Genomic DNA, 22,314 nt, shown 5'->3' with positions numbered 1-22,314 from the left:
CACACACAACTAAACATTATAAATGACTAGCGCACCCCTCGACACAACGTACAGTACATTTCATATAATTGTATTTTATTGTGTCTACCTTTCCTTATACCGGTCCCTTACAGTGTAAAGTTTACACGTTTAATAAATATTTCGTAGGTCTCCATATCAATACTTTAAAAGCTGATATACTCCTACATACCTTTCCCCTATCACCCAACCGATGGTCATCATTGATGAATAAGCGTTTAAAATTAATTAAAACTTTCCCCATAAGAAAATACAATCTTTAAAATAAAACAATAGATTTATAAACTTTTATTAGAAAATAGTTGTTTTAAAGGTGTAAACACGCAAACACACAAACATATTGTTATATATATGTATAACTTATATAACATACACACATACATACAGTACACGCATAACTAATATTTTAAGAGATACTGTATTACTTTGATTAAAAATATATATATATTTATGATATTTTCACAATCATACTGTCAATGAGTAAATTATATTTTTTTTAATCTCATTGATAATTATTTATGCTTTAAAGTTTTTTTTCTAAAATAACAACTTATAATTTTCAAAATTATCATATTAAATTGTGTAATACCATAATATTTTAAGTTTTGAAATTTATAATTTAATTAAATAAAAATTCAATTTTTATCTTATTATAATCAAATATACTTATTTAGTATTCGGCAAATGTATCCTTTAATTTGTACAAAAATTGTCGACAGTTTTCTTATAAATTATTTTATATATATATATTTCATTTCAATCAAATAAAAATTAGTAAATGAATTACTTTAATTAAAAAATAATAAAATATGGTTTTTAAAATATGTTCTCAATTTTTAAAAACAAAATCATAAAAAATCATCTATTAGTTATTTGAAAAAATAAACATTGGGAATAAATGTGCAAAACATATGTCTATAAAATTGCATAACTGTTTTTTATACAAACAATCGTTTATATTATAAACTGTACTGAAATTTGGTTTGAATGCAATGACAGAGTCCAGAGTCACTGCAAGAGGTAAAGACACTCTTTTGGCACTTGAATTCATTGAAAGCCATCGCAAGTCTCAGCTTATGGAGCTATTTATTGAGGACAACCTAAACAGTGATTGTAAAAAGTCAAGATATTTTTGAAGACATTAATAACGTGTTGGTGTTTGACAACCCTAATCAAAGACTGTAAGTTGTCTTATGAAAAGTAGAGCTGAAAATTGCAAACAATTTTTAAGTGCCAAACCATACCATAAATATGTTAATATTTAAAAACCATAATAAATATGATATTAGCGAAATAGTGATAACATTATTATTATTATTATTATATAATTTTATCTGCTATTAATTTTTAATGCTTAATTAGAAAATATTTTGAACAAACGGCAAAATATTCTGATATAAAACACATACTATACATACCTTTTCCATTAAACCTAATTGTGATTCAATAAAACATTTAAAATTCAATTAAATTTCTTTTTATAGAAAATATTGTTTTTTAATTTTATCTTTAAATATATATAATGCTATATTAATGTTAAATTTGAAAATTTGATTCAATCGGACAAAACTAATCTTTATACATATATTAGAGATAATACTAAATAATAATAATAATAATAGTTTGAAACTAAAGCTAAACCAAAATCGAAATGATATTCGGTTTTTATTTATTTATTTTTAAAATTTAATATTATTTCAGATTAAATGTATAATAAAAATAAGTAATTTATAAACTATTGATTATTCTTGTTTTAGTATTTATAATGATTTAATTGTTTGATAAAATATTAAAATAATTTTCAGTATAAATATTGACAAATTATGTTTGAATTGAGAGAACCGAACCACAACTTAAAGTGAATCAATGGTTTAGTGTTAATACTGATGCGGTTAATGTAAATGTTGTTCAATGTATACATATATACCAACCCGTATAGGGATTGGTATGATTTGATGGTTGGGCTTAACATTCACTAGAAATGGTAATATGTGTAATGTGTAGGCAGTATAGTATGGGTTTAACATGTGTTGTGTTTGTTAGTAATAATAATTGTGTTGATGTTTGCAATGTGTGTGCAATTATTGTTGAACTAAAGTCTTAACGCAGAGTTATATTGCAAACTCATATTAACTGTGAATCAAGTGTTTGAATATTATTTTTACCACAAATGTTGTGCTGTTTCTGGCCATTGATTCTATAGTAACGGAATCCACGGCTACCCAACCATTGGCCGCACCGACCGAAACACCATATCATCAAATGGACTCCCAGTCCATCACTCAAGTGACCAGAGATTAATGCAAAGACACACATGAATGCAGATCTGATTCACAAACAGGTCAGTAATGAATGGTTAGGCGCTTATCATACCAATGCTATGCCATACAAGTGCTTTCACTTGATATGTGTTTGTGCGCTCAAAATGGCAGTATTATTAAAACATTTCTTAACTATCACTTTTAACTGATCCCCGACAACATTAACATAAAGTTATATCAATGCCATACATAGCACTCAATGTTATAATAATTGATTTATTTGTATATTATTTGCACATTTCATTAATACATACATCAAATGCCAAACATTTTTTGTTTATCACTTATAATATATATATGATATATGTATTTAAATTATATTATCTATTAATTGTAACTTAATTTATAATTTTGTTTTACATGTAAATTATTATTTTATTAGTTATTAAATATAATTGATATTTTTATCCAACATTTTTTGCACAATTATTAGTTATAAATTGTTTTGAAATATCATATGTGATATGATTTATCATAAATATCATGCATTTCGTGTTGTTTTAAACTTTTTGTTTGGTAAGCATGAACTTTAAATTCTAAGTTAGCAAAACTTGAATTCGTTATATCTGTCTGTCTGTCTGTCTGTTTGTCCGTTTTTTTTTAATAATATTTATAATATTTTACTTTTTATTCGAATATTTTAATAAAAAATAGAATTGGAATGTCTTTGGACTAACCCCTCCTAACTCTTAATAACAATGGACATAATGGCGGACAAAGTTTTAAAAATATATATTTAGTGTATATGATATTTACGAATACCTGTATCTACAATTTAAATCTAACTTTCCTATCGTACCCTTATTGGGTTATCTGACTCTTTTGGAAATATATTTAAACAAAAATTTAAAATATCGCTCAGGATTTCATCTAACAACGCTAGGCTTAGCATTTTCAACTGGTTTTATGTGCTTTTATTTTTGTGTAGAGTATTATTAGTGTATATAAAAACTAAATTTAAATCTCTTGTCAAAAAATAGTATTCTACAGTTAGTAATATTGTTTGATAGGTTAGGGAATAGTATGTAAGATAAAAACTTCAAACTTAAATAATAAGATATACATTGAAAAAGTTTGTTATGGCAATGCTTTCTACTTTGACAACTGGTTTAGTTTGTAATACACCGGTATATATACAACAATAGGGTATTTATTTTCTACAGATGTATGTATGGTATTATAAATACTGAATAGAATTCAATCATTTATTTATTATGTGTTGATTACATATATTTAAGTCATATTTGATTAAACAGTTGTTCAGTATTTTTTGTATTCACGTGATTCTAATACTATTATATAATTTGGAAATAATTGGCATAACATTAAAAAAAATTAAAATAGCGATTAGTAATAGTATTTATAAATGTTAAATACAGTAGTGATAGCACGTATTCAAAGCACAGTTTACTAATACGATTACTATTGCACGTGATTATCAATTTTTTAGTATACAAACAGAGAGATTAACTATGATAAATGATTTTAGTTTTAGATCTGATTTATTTTTAATTATATAATTAGTTAATATTAAAAATAATTTAGTTGACTTTAGAGTAACATTTTTATATATTGATAATGAACATCATTAGATAACTATAATATAATGTCGAAAAATACAAAATGTCAAAAATGTCAAAAAAAAACTTTAATGATTATTGATCCCAAAAACGAGTTTTTCGGTGATAAATGTTTCGATTTTTGCCAATTAACCTGATATTAGAAACAAAGTTAACATTAATTGTAATTTATATGTATGATTGAAGTACTGTACTATATTTGAATGTGATATACAGTATAATGTACTGTATGTATCATTATTACCAAACATTATCTTTTCAATAAATCATTGATTATTCCTCTCTTTTTATACCTCTTTGACTGTATTGACCGTTAAGTCTATAGCTTTTATATAATTTTTGTAAAACTTCGTCACTGATTACGTCAATATATCGGTGGTCTCATTGGTTATTGCAATACTCATTGAAACAGAGAGAGAGAGAGAGAGAGAGAGAGAGAGAGAGAGAGAGCAATGAATGGTATGAATAGTTGCGTCCAATCGTTTAAAGTTGTGGTTAATAGTGAATTGAGAGTTGTGTGAGAGACCCCTCTCTATTAGGTCCATCCTATGGCTCGTCTCAGATGTTTGCCATCAGTTTAGCCCCAGAAGTGCTATGTTTAGACCCCAAACAACAAGACCTCTCTTTCTGTAAGCAAATTGTTTACCAAATGAAACAAAATTTGAGTGAAAAAGTAAAGGAAAATACTTTTCATATTTGACTCTCGACTGTTGAATCACTTTTCAGTTATTATATATTTATTTATATATACAGATGTGTGTGTTTAACATCCCATAGAGTGTTGTGTGTATGTGTGTCACATGTGTTGGTCATCTCTGCAATAATTGCTTCAATAATTAATATTATTATTTAATATAATGATATTAATTATATAAATAAAAAAATTATCAAATGACATAAACCCTATCTAAATAAAGTATATATTTATTTAGTAATAATAACATTTGGATGTATTAAATACCGGAGTAAAGCCAATGGTTTATATTATTAGTGGGGTTTTTGTTGCATTGAATATATTGTTTTGATAGCGGATTGAATTCTTGTGCCAACAACAACATAACACACCGGAGCCAACAAACAGTATGGTATTGGGTTGTTGGGCCAGCAGGCGATCCAAAAAGCGCTGGAAGGCAGTGATTGTTCGCAGTCCATCACCAGACTGCCGCTGTTCCTGCCATCGGACCATTTCTGGGATCCGTACCCGTGAGGTATGAGGTTTCAGTAGTATCTACTATGACTGTCACTGAAAAATAGGTGTTTGCCCTTCAAAGTGAATGCCTATATATTTATGTATTTCTCTATTTTATTATTATTATTATTATTTTCATTTCAAAATCACTTTTCCAATGCACCCCTTGTTTTTCCCGAAAAATTTTTACGCGATGTTTGCGATGTGGGATAGCATTGATAATATTGTGTACGTACTATACATACTATGTGTGTGTATATATGTCTGTGGGTGAGTGTGTATGTGTTGACTGTCTGTCCGCTATCTGATGTATCTGTGGAGGCATACCATCAATATTACAAAAGCAGATGCATGTACTGTATGCACAATATTGAGCATAACATTATAAACGCCGACCTCTGTTATAAAAATTACACAAAAGGCCTAACAATTTGTGTTTGCGATGGGATATGCCATTTATGGGTGGTGCTGACCATAAGCTTTTACTAAAGTATATAACATTTTAATGGCTTTTCACATGCAAGGGCTAAGTCTCTCTCTCTCTAAATTTAGAGTCTAAATAGAAATCGTTTTAATAGCTCTTAAAATGTGTGCCTCTGAATGCTTACCAATATATCAAAAATTTATATATTATACCGTACTTATAGCTCAACACATATTGAATCACAAACACGAGGCAAATATATTTGATTATAGGATACTCCCAATACTCTCGCACTTGACTTTTCAATAAATTTTGTTATCGGAAATCTATATGTGTGTGTCTGTCTGTTTGTTTGCATTTTTGTAAATTTTCAAATTTTGACTTCAGATTCGGATAAAGTAATAAAATTAGATTAGTATTAACTTATTTGACCGACAAATATATTCATATCAATAGTGTGGTTAAAGAGTAATAGTATGTGATAAATGTAACAGTTCAGACAACAATTAGATATAGTATCTAGAAGTTATTCTGGTAATGCTATTTAACATCTCAATTGTATAATATTTAACATCTAAAAAACTTTCATTTATTAAAACAGTAAATTTAAAAATGTATTATTTGATTGCCTCCTATTATTATTATCAGTGAATTTGATCTCAAATCTTGAGGTGTTTTCTCACATCAAGTTTGTGTCAGCACTTCACTCGTTCTAAACTTTTCAAATAATCGACTTTTTTGTTAATATTTTTGATGATTTGTGTCTCGAAAAAAACATAAAAGTTTCGTTATGTGTCAAAAATATATATTAATTTTGATTAAATTATTTTTCCTGTTATATAATTAGGTTTTATCACAATTTGACAGGTGTTAGGGCTAAATGCGATGAAATTTTATTAAGAAAAAAATAAATAATTTTTTTATGAGCTGCTTATGGTTTAGCATATGTTTATCTAATGTTTGAGATATTAATTTAGTTTGACTAGTCTTTAAAAAAGTTATCACTATATTTGATGTATTCTAAATTAAGGGAAATTGTATGTACTATTAAATTAATAATATACTGTATTATAATTATTGGTTAAAAAATTTATATAATTACAATAATAAAACATTCATTTAATAATTAAATAACTAGACTTTTAACGGACTGATTATACAATTATTAAACTCAATAAACTATCAAATAATATGTTTTTTGTTGCCTTATAGTAACTCACTGACAGACAGACACTAATACAGTATATATACTGTATTATAGTTTGATAAATAAATAGTGAATTATTGTTTGAAAAGATGCCCCAAAAGCACAAACTTTAACATATATTAAGTACTATTTTACGTGAGATTTATATAAATTAGTTGTGGTTTTTCTGCTACAAGACATGGTGTTGTAATTATACATATTCTTGATATTTATTATTAGTTTAAATTTATATATATTATGTACAGTATATATATTCATGTGTTAAACAAGTAAAATAATTTATAAAGATTTGTTTCACAAACTATTTTAAATTATGTCTCATTTTTAAACCATTTCTGAAACGATAGTAAAACATGAATTATTTTTATAATACAGTAATTTTGTATCAAAACACTGTTAAAAATTATAGTAATGTTTTATTACTATATTTTTTGGTTTAAATAATGAAATTTGTTACATTATATTATTGTATATATACAGTATATCTGAATATGTACAGTATATGTACATTAATTATTTCAAAGTTTTTTTTTATTACTTGTATATCACATAATATTGATATAAAATTGAAATAAAAACTTTCATTTGATTTTTTTACATTGGTTTTTGGCATAAAACTAGTTAAATGTTATTTATAAAAAAACATTCAACTTATAATACCAAAAATTTACTATTATATAAAACTCAATACATTGTCAGCCAAAGTGAGTTCACAAGTAGTTTATAACAAACAGTAATTTCAAACCATTTTAATTGATGACATTTAATCAATTATTGACACTTTTATTGATTAATTTATTTAAACACACGTTTATATAGAAAAGTGTTCATTTCTTCGCATTTTACTCTTCAATATTGTTATACATTACAAGTTTTTTTTAAATATATCTTTTTTTACACAAACATTTAATTTACTAAATAACGGCAAATATGGTCAATGTTTTATGAATTTTATATAAAAATCTGTTTTATATGTGATAATTACTGTATTACATGTATAATATTTATAGTTTGTTGTAATTATAATATAATTTGATATTATTTTGATATTATATGATAATTAAAAATATATACTAATCAAGGATATTTATTCAAATCACAGTATTTTATGTTACATTAATATAATAACTATTGATATTTAAGTATTTTGTTTTTCATATAAACTTTCTAGTATATGAAAACTCATATAAAATCTAACTGAAAAATAAAAATTATTATTATTATTTTAATTTGGCGATAATTTTATAGTTGAAATTACAAACGGTTAATATGTCTAATATTTTTTTGATTACTATTTTTTTAAAATTGTTTTTTATTTCAGATTTGATTAGATTAATACTTGATGAACAAATTAGCTCATATCCTGGAGTATATTTAACTAGTTTAATAAAAATACTTTTTTTAGAAAAGGCATTAATTTTATTGGAAATTGTGTTATTAAAACATCAACTTTTATTTACAATAATAAAAATCTACTTAAATAACAAAAACATTTAAAATTTATACATTTTGCTTATATAAATGTTTTGGTATGTGAATATTTTTTTAGAGGAAGTATAAAATTAATGATAAAAAATTATGCAATTATATGTGTAATATAATATAATTATATGTAATAATGATAATTGAATCGTAAGCTATAATTTATAATATAATTTTGTTATTAATAATATATATATATATATATCCAAATTCAGCAAAAATATTCTATCAATTATATCAATAGCGTAGGAGAATATAATGATATAAATAAATTTGATAAGATATTATATACTGAATTTTTAGTATAAACTAAATTATATAAACATAAACATATTATGAAACTAATTTTTAATGTACATATATGATATATAAGTCAAGTTTTATCTGACAAAACATTTATAACATAAATATAGACCAATCGTAAGGTTATCTCTAGAGGCTATATACTACTTATGATTGTGGATACCAGTAATAATAATAATAATAAAAAAATAATAATTCAAATAAAAGATTTATTTAGAATTATTCTCGAAATTTAGCGAATAGTTTATTCATTGAAGTTATATATAAATTTGAAGCCAAAGTTGACAGTTATTGAAGTTTGTTGTGTTGTCTTGCAGTTAGACATGTGAGGGGAATGCGTCCCATAAAGTAGTTTGCGTTTAAGTTATATAAGTCAGACCATTAAATGAATGCCTCATTTAAGATATATGTGTTCTACCAGTGCTTCACTTATTTTGCTTCAATTGCTTGTTTTGGCGCTTTCTTTCCCATACCAGAGCTGAGCTCAGGATTTTTTTTTGGTACTCTATATCTCTCATTCATTGAATACACTGGTAATCAAACACTCAAATTGGAGATAAAGCAGACATACATTTCAGTTAAAATTTTGAATGGACTCACTCTTAACGTAGATTTCTTATACAGATTACTATTACTTGTCGACTATGTTTTTGGTCAAAAAATTTGTTAACACATAAAGTGAAATATTAAAATTATTTCATTAAACTTTTTAAAAGAAATTCTCTAAATTATTTATTATTGTTTAGTTTGTACTTATTATTTATTATCAAATTTTGTTGCCATTTGAATCATTTTAAAACTAAAATATCTAAATAAATAGCTAAATAGATATTGATTTAGATATTTATTTATTTATTATTCGTTTTTGTCGTTTAAAAAATAAAAAAAAGATTTTTATAGAAGTTGTGATAAAAAGCAATATAATTTATAAACGCAATAAACACCAAATTTTACACATTTTTTGTAAACTCGTAAATTTTTATTTAAATTTATTACAAGTTATAACAACACTATTATTTATAATTTATGGTACATTACGTTATATGACAATATTATTAACATTTCTTTGAAAATACATAAATAAATCTCTAATAAAAAATGTTTTGAAGATTCCTAACAAAAACAGATTAAGCGATAAAAATAGGACCGGAAATTATTGTATACTATTTTTAATGGATGTATACATTAGAGAGATTACTATATTTACATTATTGTTATATAATTAGAAATATATATAAAATATGTTTAATAATAATAATAAAATAGATAAAAATTTTATATGCAGGTATATGTCTAGTCATTAATAATAATAATATATTTTACGATATACTGTACAATACTGTATAATGTATAATACAGTAAATATACTGTACTGTACTTTATAGCGATACTAATCTATTTGATAGCTAATGGTAGTCTATATTTAAAAAGCTATACAATGCTTTCCGCTTTTATTTATATCTATAACATTATTTAATTTAACGTAATTACATAATGTAACTTAATTTATGTTAAAAATATTGCACTATTAAAAAATTCATAAGTTTAAATAACATTATAAAAAATAAATCATAAACCAATATTATATTTTATTAAACTTTGTATTGTATTTTTGTTTAATAAAAACGAAACAATAAAATTAATTTAGTGTTTTTATTTGACACCAAGTACTGTAGTTAACATCAATGTTGAAAATTACATTATTAATACATGATAATTTATCAGACTATTTAAAAAAAAATAAAAGATTCATATTTATTATGTTTATATTTTTTAAAATAATTTTTATTGGTTTTATTTATTAAAATTAATGTAATAAGAATTTTTAAAACCTTTTTATATTTAAGTCTTTAAATTCTTAATAAGTCTTAAGATTATTAAGAATTTAATTCTTAAGGTTTTTTGCATAAATTTTTAAAAAATTAAAATTGATTTTTAATTATTAAAACTATTACCAGTATATTATATCATATAATAAATTATATTTATTTATACGCAGTTATTTTTACACATCTTTACAATTAATATTATAATTATATTTATAATAATTGTTTGAAAGGTTTGTATTGAGTTTATTTGATTGAGTTTTGTGTTTAGGATATTTCAAATGATCTCAGAAATAAATATACCGGTAGTGTTTGAGCAAACATATGAGCCAATAGACAAAGTTGTTTCATTTGGCACAACATCATGCAATCTCCCGGTGCTCTCTCTCTCTCTCTCTCTCTCTCTCTCTCTCTTTCAAATGCTATATATAAACTTATATACAGTATTTGATGTCATTTTTTCAGTTATTTATGCAAATTATATTCACTGTACAGTATCGCCCCATAAACGATCTGTTGCTATCATTATTAATGGCATATACTGTACAATGAGAGTACAGTTTTCAGTCTATTTGACTAAATATAAAATCCCATCATTTTTCTAGTATATGTATATGAAATACATATTATGTAAATTATATATATTTATAGAGTACAAGTGCTTATAAAAAGTAGTTGTATTGTGAAACACTTTCTGACAATGACTATAAAGTCAGGTAACATAAAATAGTTAAAATAGTATTTATGGTTAAACAACACATTGTTAGATCTATTTTGACAAATTCTGAACTTTTTTGAGATTTTTTTTTTCTAGTAAATCAGTTGAACCCAACCCAACCCAACCACTCAATTAGTCCACAAATGTGTTATTTTACTTGTCTGAATCCATATATAGCACCGACATATAAGTCAAGCACTTCCTCATTGCCCAGATTTACCTCTATTTGTTTCGCACAGAATCTTTGAAATAATAATAGTAATGACTTTTTTCAAGAAAATAAACAAATATTTAAAAAACAATTTATTTGATAATATAAATAATAATGATAATAATAATAACACTGAATTAAATGTAATAAATAATTTTAATTATTAAATTTATGGATTCATGTTTACATTTGACACTAAAAATTACTTGAAAAACACTTTGAATGGTTTTAAAGTTTTCTAATGACAATTATTATAAATATGTGAACAAAAGAAAATATGAAATATTTTTTGTTTGTTTATTATTTCTTATGTAAGTTTTATTTTATAATAGTTAAATAATTTTAGAATTTTTACTTTAAAAAAATATTATAATAAGTAAAGAGTTTGCATTGAGAATAATAATAAGTAATATAATATTGATTTGTGGCGTAAATATCATGTCTATGAACTGAACATCTTTTGCATAAATATTATATAAACTTTACATCAAAAGTCATTTTTTGCTTATTTAAAAAAATTATTTAATAAACATTTAGTGTAAAATATGTGTGTTTAGTCTAACATCAAAATCTAATTGATTTTTTCACAACTTTAGACGTTAACAACTATATGTTTAAATGTATTTATGTATATATGTAATGCTTATTACTTGATTTATAATTAAGTTTTAAAACAATGCTATAACTTATGGCTAATGAGCAAGAATTTGAAAACTAACAAACAATACATCTTTTATATATATATTTATATTATAATTATTTTGTTTAAATCTTATAAAAATAACTTTACATAAACTTTATATTTTAAAGGAATCTGAGACAAGAGTCAGACAAGCAATTGATTTGGTGTCTGAGCCTAGGCTTGAATCTAAGCCAGTCTTAAATCCTGTTATTAAATCATCACTAAATAAAACCCATTTGGTAAGAGTATTATGAAAATCACTTTTATTGATTCATATAATTACATCAAATTACTTGGACATTGAAATCTATATATTCCACCAAAAAAACCTAAGTTTGACCTAAAGATAAATATTTCTATCTATAAGAATATTTTATGGTAAGCAAAACCATTGGACTTTAAACTGTTTTGAGTGCATAATATCGAGTGCATTACACATTAATTTTCAAGTATATACTGTATATATAATATTAACAGATGTGACTTAATGTAAAAAAAGATTAGCTATTTTATGAAATGTAGACTAATATTTATCATATGTTTCAATAATCAAAGTTTCAATCATTACCTATCACTAGAACTAAACAAATAAGTCATTGATTATATATATATATATATGTCTAATAATACAGTATATAAATATATATACAGTAGAATAATAAAAATATTATTAACAATTCTATGAAAAGCATAATATTTCTAATGAACTGTTTTGAAAATTAAACAAAAATAAGATTATGGGATTAAATATATGTTTATTTTACTAAATCCATATTTGATTTATGCAAATGTTTAACGTTAAACAATAATTTTGATAGAAAATAAGTGAATTTGTGACAAAATTATACATTATAATTAAATATAACTATCAATTCAATTTCAACATTTTATTGCTATTGTATGCAATACAACAGCTGAGTATTATTAATTTTATATTTTAATATGATAACTAAATTATAATTTAGATATCTAGATAATATTTGCTTAATTATTTTATTTGTTTAATATTTTGTAATCATCCTTCTATTAAGGGCATATTATTTGATATGAATTATGGTAAAAATTATTTTTAAAATAAATTGTATTATTAATAATTTTATGACATTAATATACTTGTTTATATTTTCTATTGAGATATTCACTATGATTGCAATGGTTGTCAAAATTAATTTTAATAAACAAAATCTTAGCATTTTTTGAATTAGTTATTTGATTATTATGTATTGAATTAAATTAGATTGAATTAAATTAAATTAAATTGAATAGAAATTATTAGATATTTTTAAATTAATAATTTCATAAAAAAATAAGTTTTTGTACTAATTAATTATATTACAAATTGTAATTTACAATATTGTTATTGCACTCGTGTTAAATACATTAAAGATTATGATTATTGTTATTATTGTCAATTATGATATTAAATTCATTATTATCTGTAGTGACAGATTTGTATTCAATAATAACATTTATATTTATATAATTTGAATGTTTATTGTATATGTGAGTTAAGTTTAGCATTTAATATGACTTTTCAAACAGAAACCCATTCCTTATACCCTGTTTTCATAAAGAAAACTCTCAAAGTATTTTCAAAATTTCTTAATAAAAACACTACTTATACTTTACTTTTAAAGTTAGCAAAAACACAAAACTTTGAGAGAAAGTAGACTTCAAATACTTAATAAAAACCATACTTACAAAGTATGAGGTAAAGCACATGCGTTACACATATATTGTATTTCTTGTATTATTTGAAATTTTTGTATTAATATTTTATGTCAATATAAATATCAAAATCTAAATGATTAATAAATATTAATAATTATAAAAGTAATGCTAAGTATATCTTAATGAAAACGATTTTATACTTTACTTTGAAAGAAATACTTGCAGAGAATGCTTTATAAAAACAAGGTATTAGTCTCTATTATTTGAAACAATAAGCAAAAGTTGTTTCATTTGGCACAATGCCATATAAACTCCCGGTGCACTTACTTTTTGCTGTACGATAAATATATACAGTATTTTATAGCTTTTTCTAGTTATTTATGTAAATTGTCTTTTCATATATATATATATATATATATATACTAATATACTGTATATATACTGTCGTCAAATGTTGTATAATATATACTTTAGTTTAGAATAGGAGTAAATGTGTGCACTGGTAGATGATTGTATGGCATTATCCCAACTGAAACAACTTTTGCTATATTAATAAATATCCCAAACCCTACTATAGTCTATAGTTTGTGTTTGAGATATATATGGCCCCATAAACGATCTGTTGCTATCATTACTAGTGAAAAGTCATAATACAATGAGAGTACACTTTTCAGCACTGATTATACAAACTGAAAATATCATCGTTTTATCTAATAATATATATTTACTACAAGTGCTTATTTAAGTAGTAGTTGTATTTAAGAGACACTTTGACAATGACTATAAAATATTAGATACAGTAATATAAAATACTGAAGTATGCATTTTTGGTTAATATATTGTTAGATTTGTTGACAAAATTAGTATTTTTTATATATTTGTCTCTAAATTTATAGTTTTTGCAAATTAGTCAATCCATAGGACCACATACTCATTGGTCCACAAATGTGTTGTTTTGTTAAATTTGTTAATCCAAGTATAGCACCGACACTCTCAAGCATTTCCTTATTGCCCAGACTTACCTTCATTTCATCCAAAATAATTAAATTTCTATAAAATAATAAACAAATTTTTATTTAGAAAACTATTTGTAAAGTAAATAATAGCAATAAATAATAAATGAATGCAATATGTTGTGAATTATTTCCATAAATAGTGATGAAATAGGTTTACTGTTTAAATAAATATATTTGAAATATTGAACACACATTTCTATATTAAGAAAATGTAATTTAGATTTGTTTTTAAAAGCCAATCCTTTTCTTAAAATTATATAAACATTTGTTTTAAAAAGTTATTTCAAAATTTGCTGTTCTCTCAAAATTTTAGCAAATATTTCATTTGAAAAAAGCTATTAATATATATTTTAAAAATATATTATTTGTCATTTTTATAAATCAACTGGAATTTCTAATTTATTCATATTACAAAAAAAAATAATAAATAAAAATATATGTACAGTATATGTATTTGACATGTTTATTATCAACGATAATTTTTTTATCAATTATTAAGCTCTTATTTATTGTAAATACAAAAGAGTTTTATAAATAATGAAATTTTGTTATTAAGAATTATAACAATTTTGATAAAAAATAGGTGAAAATTATTTAATGAAATATCTTTAATACATATAATAAGAAATTTTCTAAATATAAATATATAGTAATACATGCATAAACTCATGTAAGCCTAAGGTTTACATAATTTATTATTTGATACGACAATTGATTAGATAAATATTAAAGACTTTGAAATAGCAAACTATATTATTTTATTGATGATAAATATTTTTAGTTTGATATTTATATTAATACAATGAAAATGTTTAATTTGATACTAAAATGAAAAATAGTGCAATTTATTAGATATAGTATTACTTAAACAACATATAAGTTGATAATTTAATAGTTTGTCATATTTTTTTTATTTGATTTGATTTTTATATGTTTAAAACAATAAACTTTTGTTTGACTATAATTTTCTATACATTTGATCAAATCCTTGACCTAATGATATGTGAAAAAATAGTTTTTATTTATCAATTGTCTCAATTGATGACATAAATTATCTTTAATAAACAAATCACTGAAAAAATAATATGATATAGTTTGCTGTTATATAATTTAATAGTTTGCTATTTAAAAACATTTACACTATACTAATTATATGCAAATTGCACACCAATTGCAACTTAAAATCACTAATTAATATAACCTTTTTTTTAAAAAAAAAATGGATTCTAATGATGAAACTCTTGTACAACAGTTTAGCGAAAAACCATTAAATCAGACATCATTTGCATCGACTTCTTATACGACAAGTGAAAGCAATTCAACAACGAAACAGATTGTTAACGACGACAACAAGCGATCGATCCGAACGATTAATTTAGCGGACAAATCATCACATTATCCACCGTTTGTAATGGACATCACTTACGTTACCGAACGCATCATCGGTAGGCATACATTATTAACACATATTTTTACATTAGTACATAATTTAAGATATTTTTAAAAATTAATTAATGAATTTTTACTTTTATCTCAAGCGCTTACATTTCCCGATTCGGGCACAAGTGGCACATATCGGGCAAATCTGAAAGAAGTTGTTCAGATGTTTCGGACCAAACACAAGAACAAGTATATGGTTTTCAATTTGAGTGAACGTCGAAACGATTTGATTAAATTGAATCCCAATATATGTGAGTTTGGTTGGCACCAGAATCTTGCACCGCCTCTTGAGAGACTCTGCTCTATCTGTAAGGCCATTGATTCGTGGCTCACGTGCGACAACCAACACGTGGCTGTCATTCACTCAAAGGGTGACAATGGACGGACAGGTGTAGTAATAGCTGCGTTCATGCACTACACCAATATCTGTGCCACCGCTGACCAGGCGCTCGACAGGTTCGCTATGAAGCGCTTCTATGACGACAAACTAGATTACTATATGCAACCATCACAGAGAAGGTCTGACACATGAATTAGACTTTTATATCGATTAAAATTAATATAATTTCGTTAAACTTTTGATAACAGATACGTTCAATACTTTTCTGGATTACTTTCCGGTACCATTAAAATGAATAACAATCCACTATTTCTTCATCATATTATAATTCATGGAATTCCTAATTATGACCAAAGAGGCGGTTGTCGTCCATTTCTTAAAATATATCAAGGAATGCACACTATTTACAGGACAGGCATCTACTCGGCCACTGATGGCAGAGCAAAGAAGATATTTATTGTATTGAATCCAAGTCTCCAATTAAGAGGAGATATTTTGATAAAATGTTATCATAAAAGGCAAAGTCCTCCGGGAAGAGTACCGATATTTCGGATACAGTTTCACACGTGTACTCTTGAACACGACAGACTTGTTTATAATAAGGATGAGTTGGATAACGGAATGGCTGAAAGTCGTTTCCCAAACGACGGATTCATCGAAATTTTGTTCAACAGTTCCTCAGAAAATAGGCCACAAAACGGTTCGCTAAGCGATGCCATCACTCCTATTGTTGACGAAGCTCTTCACGACTCAATTGTCAAATGGGATTCATATGAGAACTTTGATTTGTCACCAGAGGACAAACCCGATCCACAATTGGATGCATTTGCCGCTGAACTGAACAATCCCTCCCATACTTATGGTCCGATCGATGGTAGTCTATACGCAACAGTAGCTAAAAGTGGAAGCAAAAAATCTCCGGTGACTTTCTCTTTGCCAAACAATTCAAGTGCAGACAATGCCAGTGATGATGGACCACATACTGTTAGCATTGACTCAGGAATATCTTCAACTGTTTCTGGAAACCCACACCATATGGGACATACAGGCAATACTAATGGTGGCTCAGGTTCTAGTGGTTATCCATCACCTATTAATGTCGAAGTAGAAATTCATCACCAAAATGGTGACGACAGACCACCTAACAGACCCACAACTCAAGAGCAGCAGGAGTTGGATGAACTATTGAGTGGAATGTTAGAACAGGTGCAGTCATTCCCGGACCACCCGAGTGCCACACTTCGTAAATCAACGTCAACTACAACACATAGCTCATCATCTGATACTAACCATTACTCTTCAATTACAAGAACATCAAACACTCCCAGTTTTAGCCAAAAACATAGTGAATATAGTTCACCAAAATCTTTGTTTAATGGAAGCAGTGGTCAAACTACTACTACTAGTCCTGATGTCATTCAAACACGTTTTCTCACAAAACCAATATCCCAGAGTTCCGATGACAAGAGGCCTTATCGAACACCAGAAAGTCAACCATTTTCATATGGAGTAACAGCCAGTTCTCCAGCTCTTCAAAGACGAAGAGTAGTGTCTGAATCAACCGCTTATGTGACCGAAAATACAGTGCCTAAGGGTGTAGTCGAGACTGAGCCGAGAGATGCGGACGACGTGTTTAGTGATTACGCTTCCTCTTCATATCAGGAGACATTCAGTGAAGATGGCATTCCTCTCACTTGGCTTCAGAGACAACAACTCAAACTACGGTCAAAACACGAGGGAAAGTCTATGCAAGAGAGGTATTGGAAGGAACAGAAACTCATTCAAGAATTTAAAACTGTTGCCAAAAGAATACCATCACAAGACTCTTCGCGAGAGTCATCTCCTCCTTATTCACAGCCTCTTCATATAAATACATCTAATGGAAAGACACCGTACAAAGGAAACACTCGAACATCACCTTATATACCGGCGCGCAGCTCAAGCAAAAACATTTGGCAAGACTCTGATCGGCCGCTTCAGCGCCAAAATTCAGACATTACTCATGATAGGGAACGACCTTTTGTGGCCGTCCAACGGGTACATCAAGATGCCAGACAAGTGTTCTTCGAATCGCAGCCAACACCGCAACAAATGGCTACTTCGCCATCGATATACGGAAGTGTATATCCATACAATCAACATCAAGTCTATATACCCGACGCCAAAGATGGCCTCTTAATGCAGACACAAGCTGTTGATGAAGTGGATTCTGTGCGTCCGAAACACTCTACTCCTTCTTACAAAGTAATTGTCTATAAATTTGATTTTAATTACTGATTGTAACATAAATTGTTTGTAAAAAAGAGCGCAACCGAAGCACCGACTTCTTGGTCGCCGTCATTTGTAGGCAGTGGTAGTCCTAATTCTGATAGACCGGAAACGCCGGGCTTTCCAATTACTCCGGGCACTCCTTATGTCAATCAAATGTCAAGAAGTCCACCTTTATTCAGGTATTTCTTATATAACATTATATTATTATAAATCAAACATTAGATATAGCTATTTATATATAATTTATTGTTTCAAATTTCCATAAACTTTTAAAAATAACTAACATTTAATTGAATGAACGCCTAATTCACTAATTAAAATGAAAACCAATACTCTATTATGCAATTGAAAAGTGAATTGCTTTGTCCTAATTGTTCGCTACAATTAAATTATTACAATCGTTGGTCTGACTGCTCTACTGTTTGCTTTAGGTGTGGGAGGTATGGGAGGTATGAGTTTGAATTCATTAATCACAAAATTTAACTTATAATTCATTTTTTGTATTCATAGCCATATATAGAAATTTATTTGTTTGCTTGAATTTATTATTAGATTTGTTTTTTCATTTGTTTTAGTTAATTTTTATTTTCTTTAAATTTTGTCAATTTTTGTTTTACTGTATTATTAAAAGCAAAGTTTGGTTAAAGTTTTATTTGAATTAACAAAATAAATGTTTTACTAAATGATATCTTTTGGTAATAGAAAGCAAACACAAAGTCCATTGTATATGAATGGACAAAATGAACAGAACCGAGACTCACAGCCCGGATCACCCGGAGGTTCAATATATTACGGACAATCCCAGAGATCGAGCTTATTATCGCTTAATGAATCGGAAGTGATTACACAGCACCCGACTTTCATTAAAGACACGTCCAGTTATTGGTATAAACCTAACATCTCTAGAGAGGATGGTATGTCTCTTATATAATTGATGTTTGAAGATATGATTGAATTATTTATATATTTTATATATATTTGAAATATATTTAGCAATAAATATGTTGAGAGACAAAACCAGTGGAACTTTCATAGTCCGAGACAGTCACTCATTTCCCGGTGCTTTTGGTTTGGCACTCAAAGTCGCTACTCCTCCGCCTAATGTCCAGACAAAAACGGGTATAATTTTTTAATACTATTATATCTTTGAATACACAAACACCTAATCATAAAATTGAAATATTTAGGTGACATCTCTAGCGAATTGGTGCGCCATTTCCTTATAGAGCCCACATCTAAAGGGGTTAGACTTAAAGGTTGTCCCAATGAACCAACATTTGGCAGTCTATCAGCTCTGGTATACCAACATTCGGTAACACCAATGGCTCTTCCCTGTAAACTTACAATACCCAACTCTGACATATCGGGTGACCTATCAGTCGACTCAATAATGAACAGTTTGACGAGTGATTCTTCGGCAACACTGCTGGCAGAGGGGGCCGCCTGTAATATATTATATTTGGTCACCGTTGACATGGAATCACTGACAGGTCCTCAGGCATTACGAAAAGCAATTACTGAAATGATTTCAATGAAACCGCAACCCATGCCTACTGTTGTTCACTTTAAAGTGTCGGCTAAAGGAATAACTTTGACAGATAATCATCACCGGTATTGACATTAATCCATATGTTTTTCATTTATTTGTATTAAACTATATTTTTTTCTAACAGACTATTCTTTCGACGACATTATCCATTGATATCAATAAGTTTTTGTGGAATAGATCCGGACTGTCGACAGTGGAAACACCAAATCGAAGCCATTCCTTTGCCTTCTGGTCAATGGTCAGTATATTTTTAGCCTTAAAATCAAACAATAAGATTTAATACTATTATACTATGATTACAGTATAATATTTGGATTCGTTGCCCGAAAAACTGGTAGCAAAACGGATAATCAGTGTCACGTGTTTGCCGAGTACGACGCCGACCAACCGGCCTCTGCTATCGTCAACTTTGTTAACAAAGTTATGGCAACTAATCCGACACAATCACAACAGAGACAGAATATTATTTAAAAAAAAAACGGTCCGTCCGTTTGAATACACAGATACTCCACTGAGTTGGGCTCTCAATGACGACACACCGAGCGTGAGATCAGTCCTGTGAGCCCTAAAACAACAAGCGATGCCCTTCCGGAGTGCAGCTCCCATATGCTGTGTGTGTGTCGACACACATAACAAATCTAATGCAAGATTTATAAAATTAACTTTTGACTATTACCTAATTCATTTGGCAGCCAATAATAAATTTTACAAAAAGTGCCTAAATTTGTGTTTGGTTTTGCAAAATAATCAATTTTGTTATTAAATTTGATGTGATTTACAAATATTTTATATATAATGTATAATTATATTTATAAATTTAAGTTTTTTCATTTTAAAAATCATTATTCATTTTACTTATCATATCATTTTAGAATCTATAGTTAAAATTATTGATAAAACACTTACATTATATAATAATTTTTTAATATTATAATATTTGATTATTTTATTCATCCAAATCTTTTGTAAATTAACTATAATTTTATAAATAATTGTTAATAATTTATATTTTAAAAATTAACATTTTTTTGTTTATATTTAAAAATAATATTTAATTTGAATTTACATTACGGTAATTATTATTTATATATGTTTTGGTGTGCAAATTAAATCATTATTTACAAATTTTTAATTACTAATTAAGTTTTGATTTAATGTTTTATTTATAATCTAAACTTTTTTTAACTTCTAGTCAATAATTAATTTTTTAATTTTAAATTAATTTAAAAACCAATACACTTATAAGTTTAACAGAATATTCCTATAAAATGGTTAACTAATTATAATAGTAAAACTTACTAAAAAAACTATACATATTATTAAACATATAACAAATATGTTAATAATAGAGTTTATCAAAGTTTTCTAATTTAAATTATAAGAAATAAATATATATTTATAATTAAAATGTATTATTAGTAATATTGAAAAAATAGTAATATCATATATATCACATATATATGTCAATTCTTATATTATGTATGAATTTGTGCCATATTTTATATACAGTACATTAATTTTCTTAATTTTTTCAATATTTGCTTATTATTATTACTGTATATCTGTTTAACAATTTATATGAATCCAATAAAAAATATTTTAAATTTAATAAAAACATCAATAGTTTATTTTTATAAAAAAACACTTTTCCTAACTGATAAGACAAATTAATTTTTATCTGTTTTTATTATTAGTATCAAAGGGGAAGTACTACTATGGGAGGCATACATCCGGAATAAAACGGTCTACTCTTGAGTTTATATTTTTAAGATAAATAATATTTAAAATTATATATACCGGTAAGTAAAAAACTAATAACTACTACTAAAGATCAGTTTATAATGATTATATTGTTATGTGATTAATGAATCAATGAAATTATCATCATCAATCAATATATCAATAATAATAATAATCACATTTTAAATTAACAAATAATTATCTCATATATTATAATTATATTACTTATGGTATTCAACAACAAAAAAATATTGTGTGATATATTAACAAATGAAATGTTAACAATAAAATGTCATTTTATAATTATTTAGTATTAATCTAATTAT

General features: G+C 26.1%; 1 protein-coding gene across 4 annotated transcripts; it reads left to right on the top strand.

Moving 5' to 3' along the window:
- The first annotated feature begins 1,954 nt into the window (after nt 1–1,954).
- LOC128965304 (tensin-1-like) lies at nt 1,955–21,015 on the top strand. Of its 4 annotated transcripts, XM_054311961.1 has the most exons (12): nt 1,955–2,359; nt 4,852–5,127; nt 12,090–12,200; nt 15,901–16,093; nt 16,187–16,607; nt 16,677–18,672; nt 18,733–18,878; nt 19,402–19,613; nt 19,693–19,818; nt 19,887–20,310; nt 20,373–20,486; nt 20,551–21,015. In XM_054311961.1, exons 2-12 carry the CDS (start codon nt 5,002–5,004, stop codon nt 20,717–20,719), a joined length of 4,038 nt encoding a protein of 1,345 aa, XP_054167936.1. In that variant the 5' UTR covers nt 1,955–2,359; nt 4,852–5,001; the 3' UTR covers nt 20,720–21,015. The 4 variants fall into 4 exon arrangements, with proteins under 4 accessions (XP_054167936.1, XP_054167937.1, XP_054167938.1 ...); XM_054311962.1 differs by lacking the exon at nt 4,852–5,127; XM_054311963.1 differs by lacking the exon at nt 12,090–12,200.
- Nucleotides 21,016–22,314: the final 1,299 nt, after the last annotated feature.

This window comes from Oppia nitens, unplaced genomic scaffold (genome assembly GCF_028296485.1).
Source record: "Oppia nitens isolate AA-2021 unplaced genomic scaffold, nextdenovo-longstitch-racon4-pilon3 scaffold17_pilon_pilon_pilon, whole genome shotgun sequence".
NCBI lineage: Eukaryota > Metazoa > Arthropoda > Arachnida > Sarcoptiformes > Oppiidae > Oppia > Oppia nitens.
This window is presented reverse-complemented; position numbering and strand designations above follow the sequence as displayed.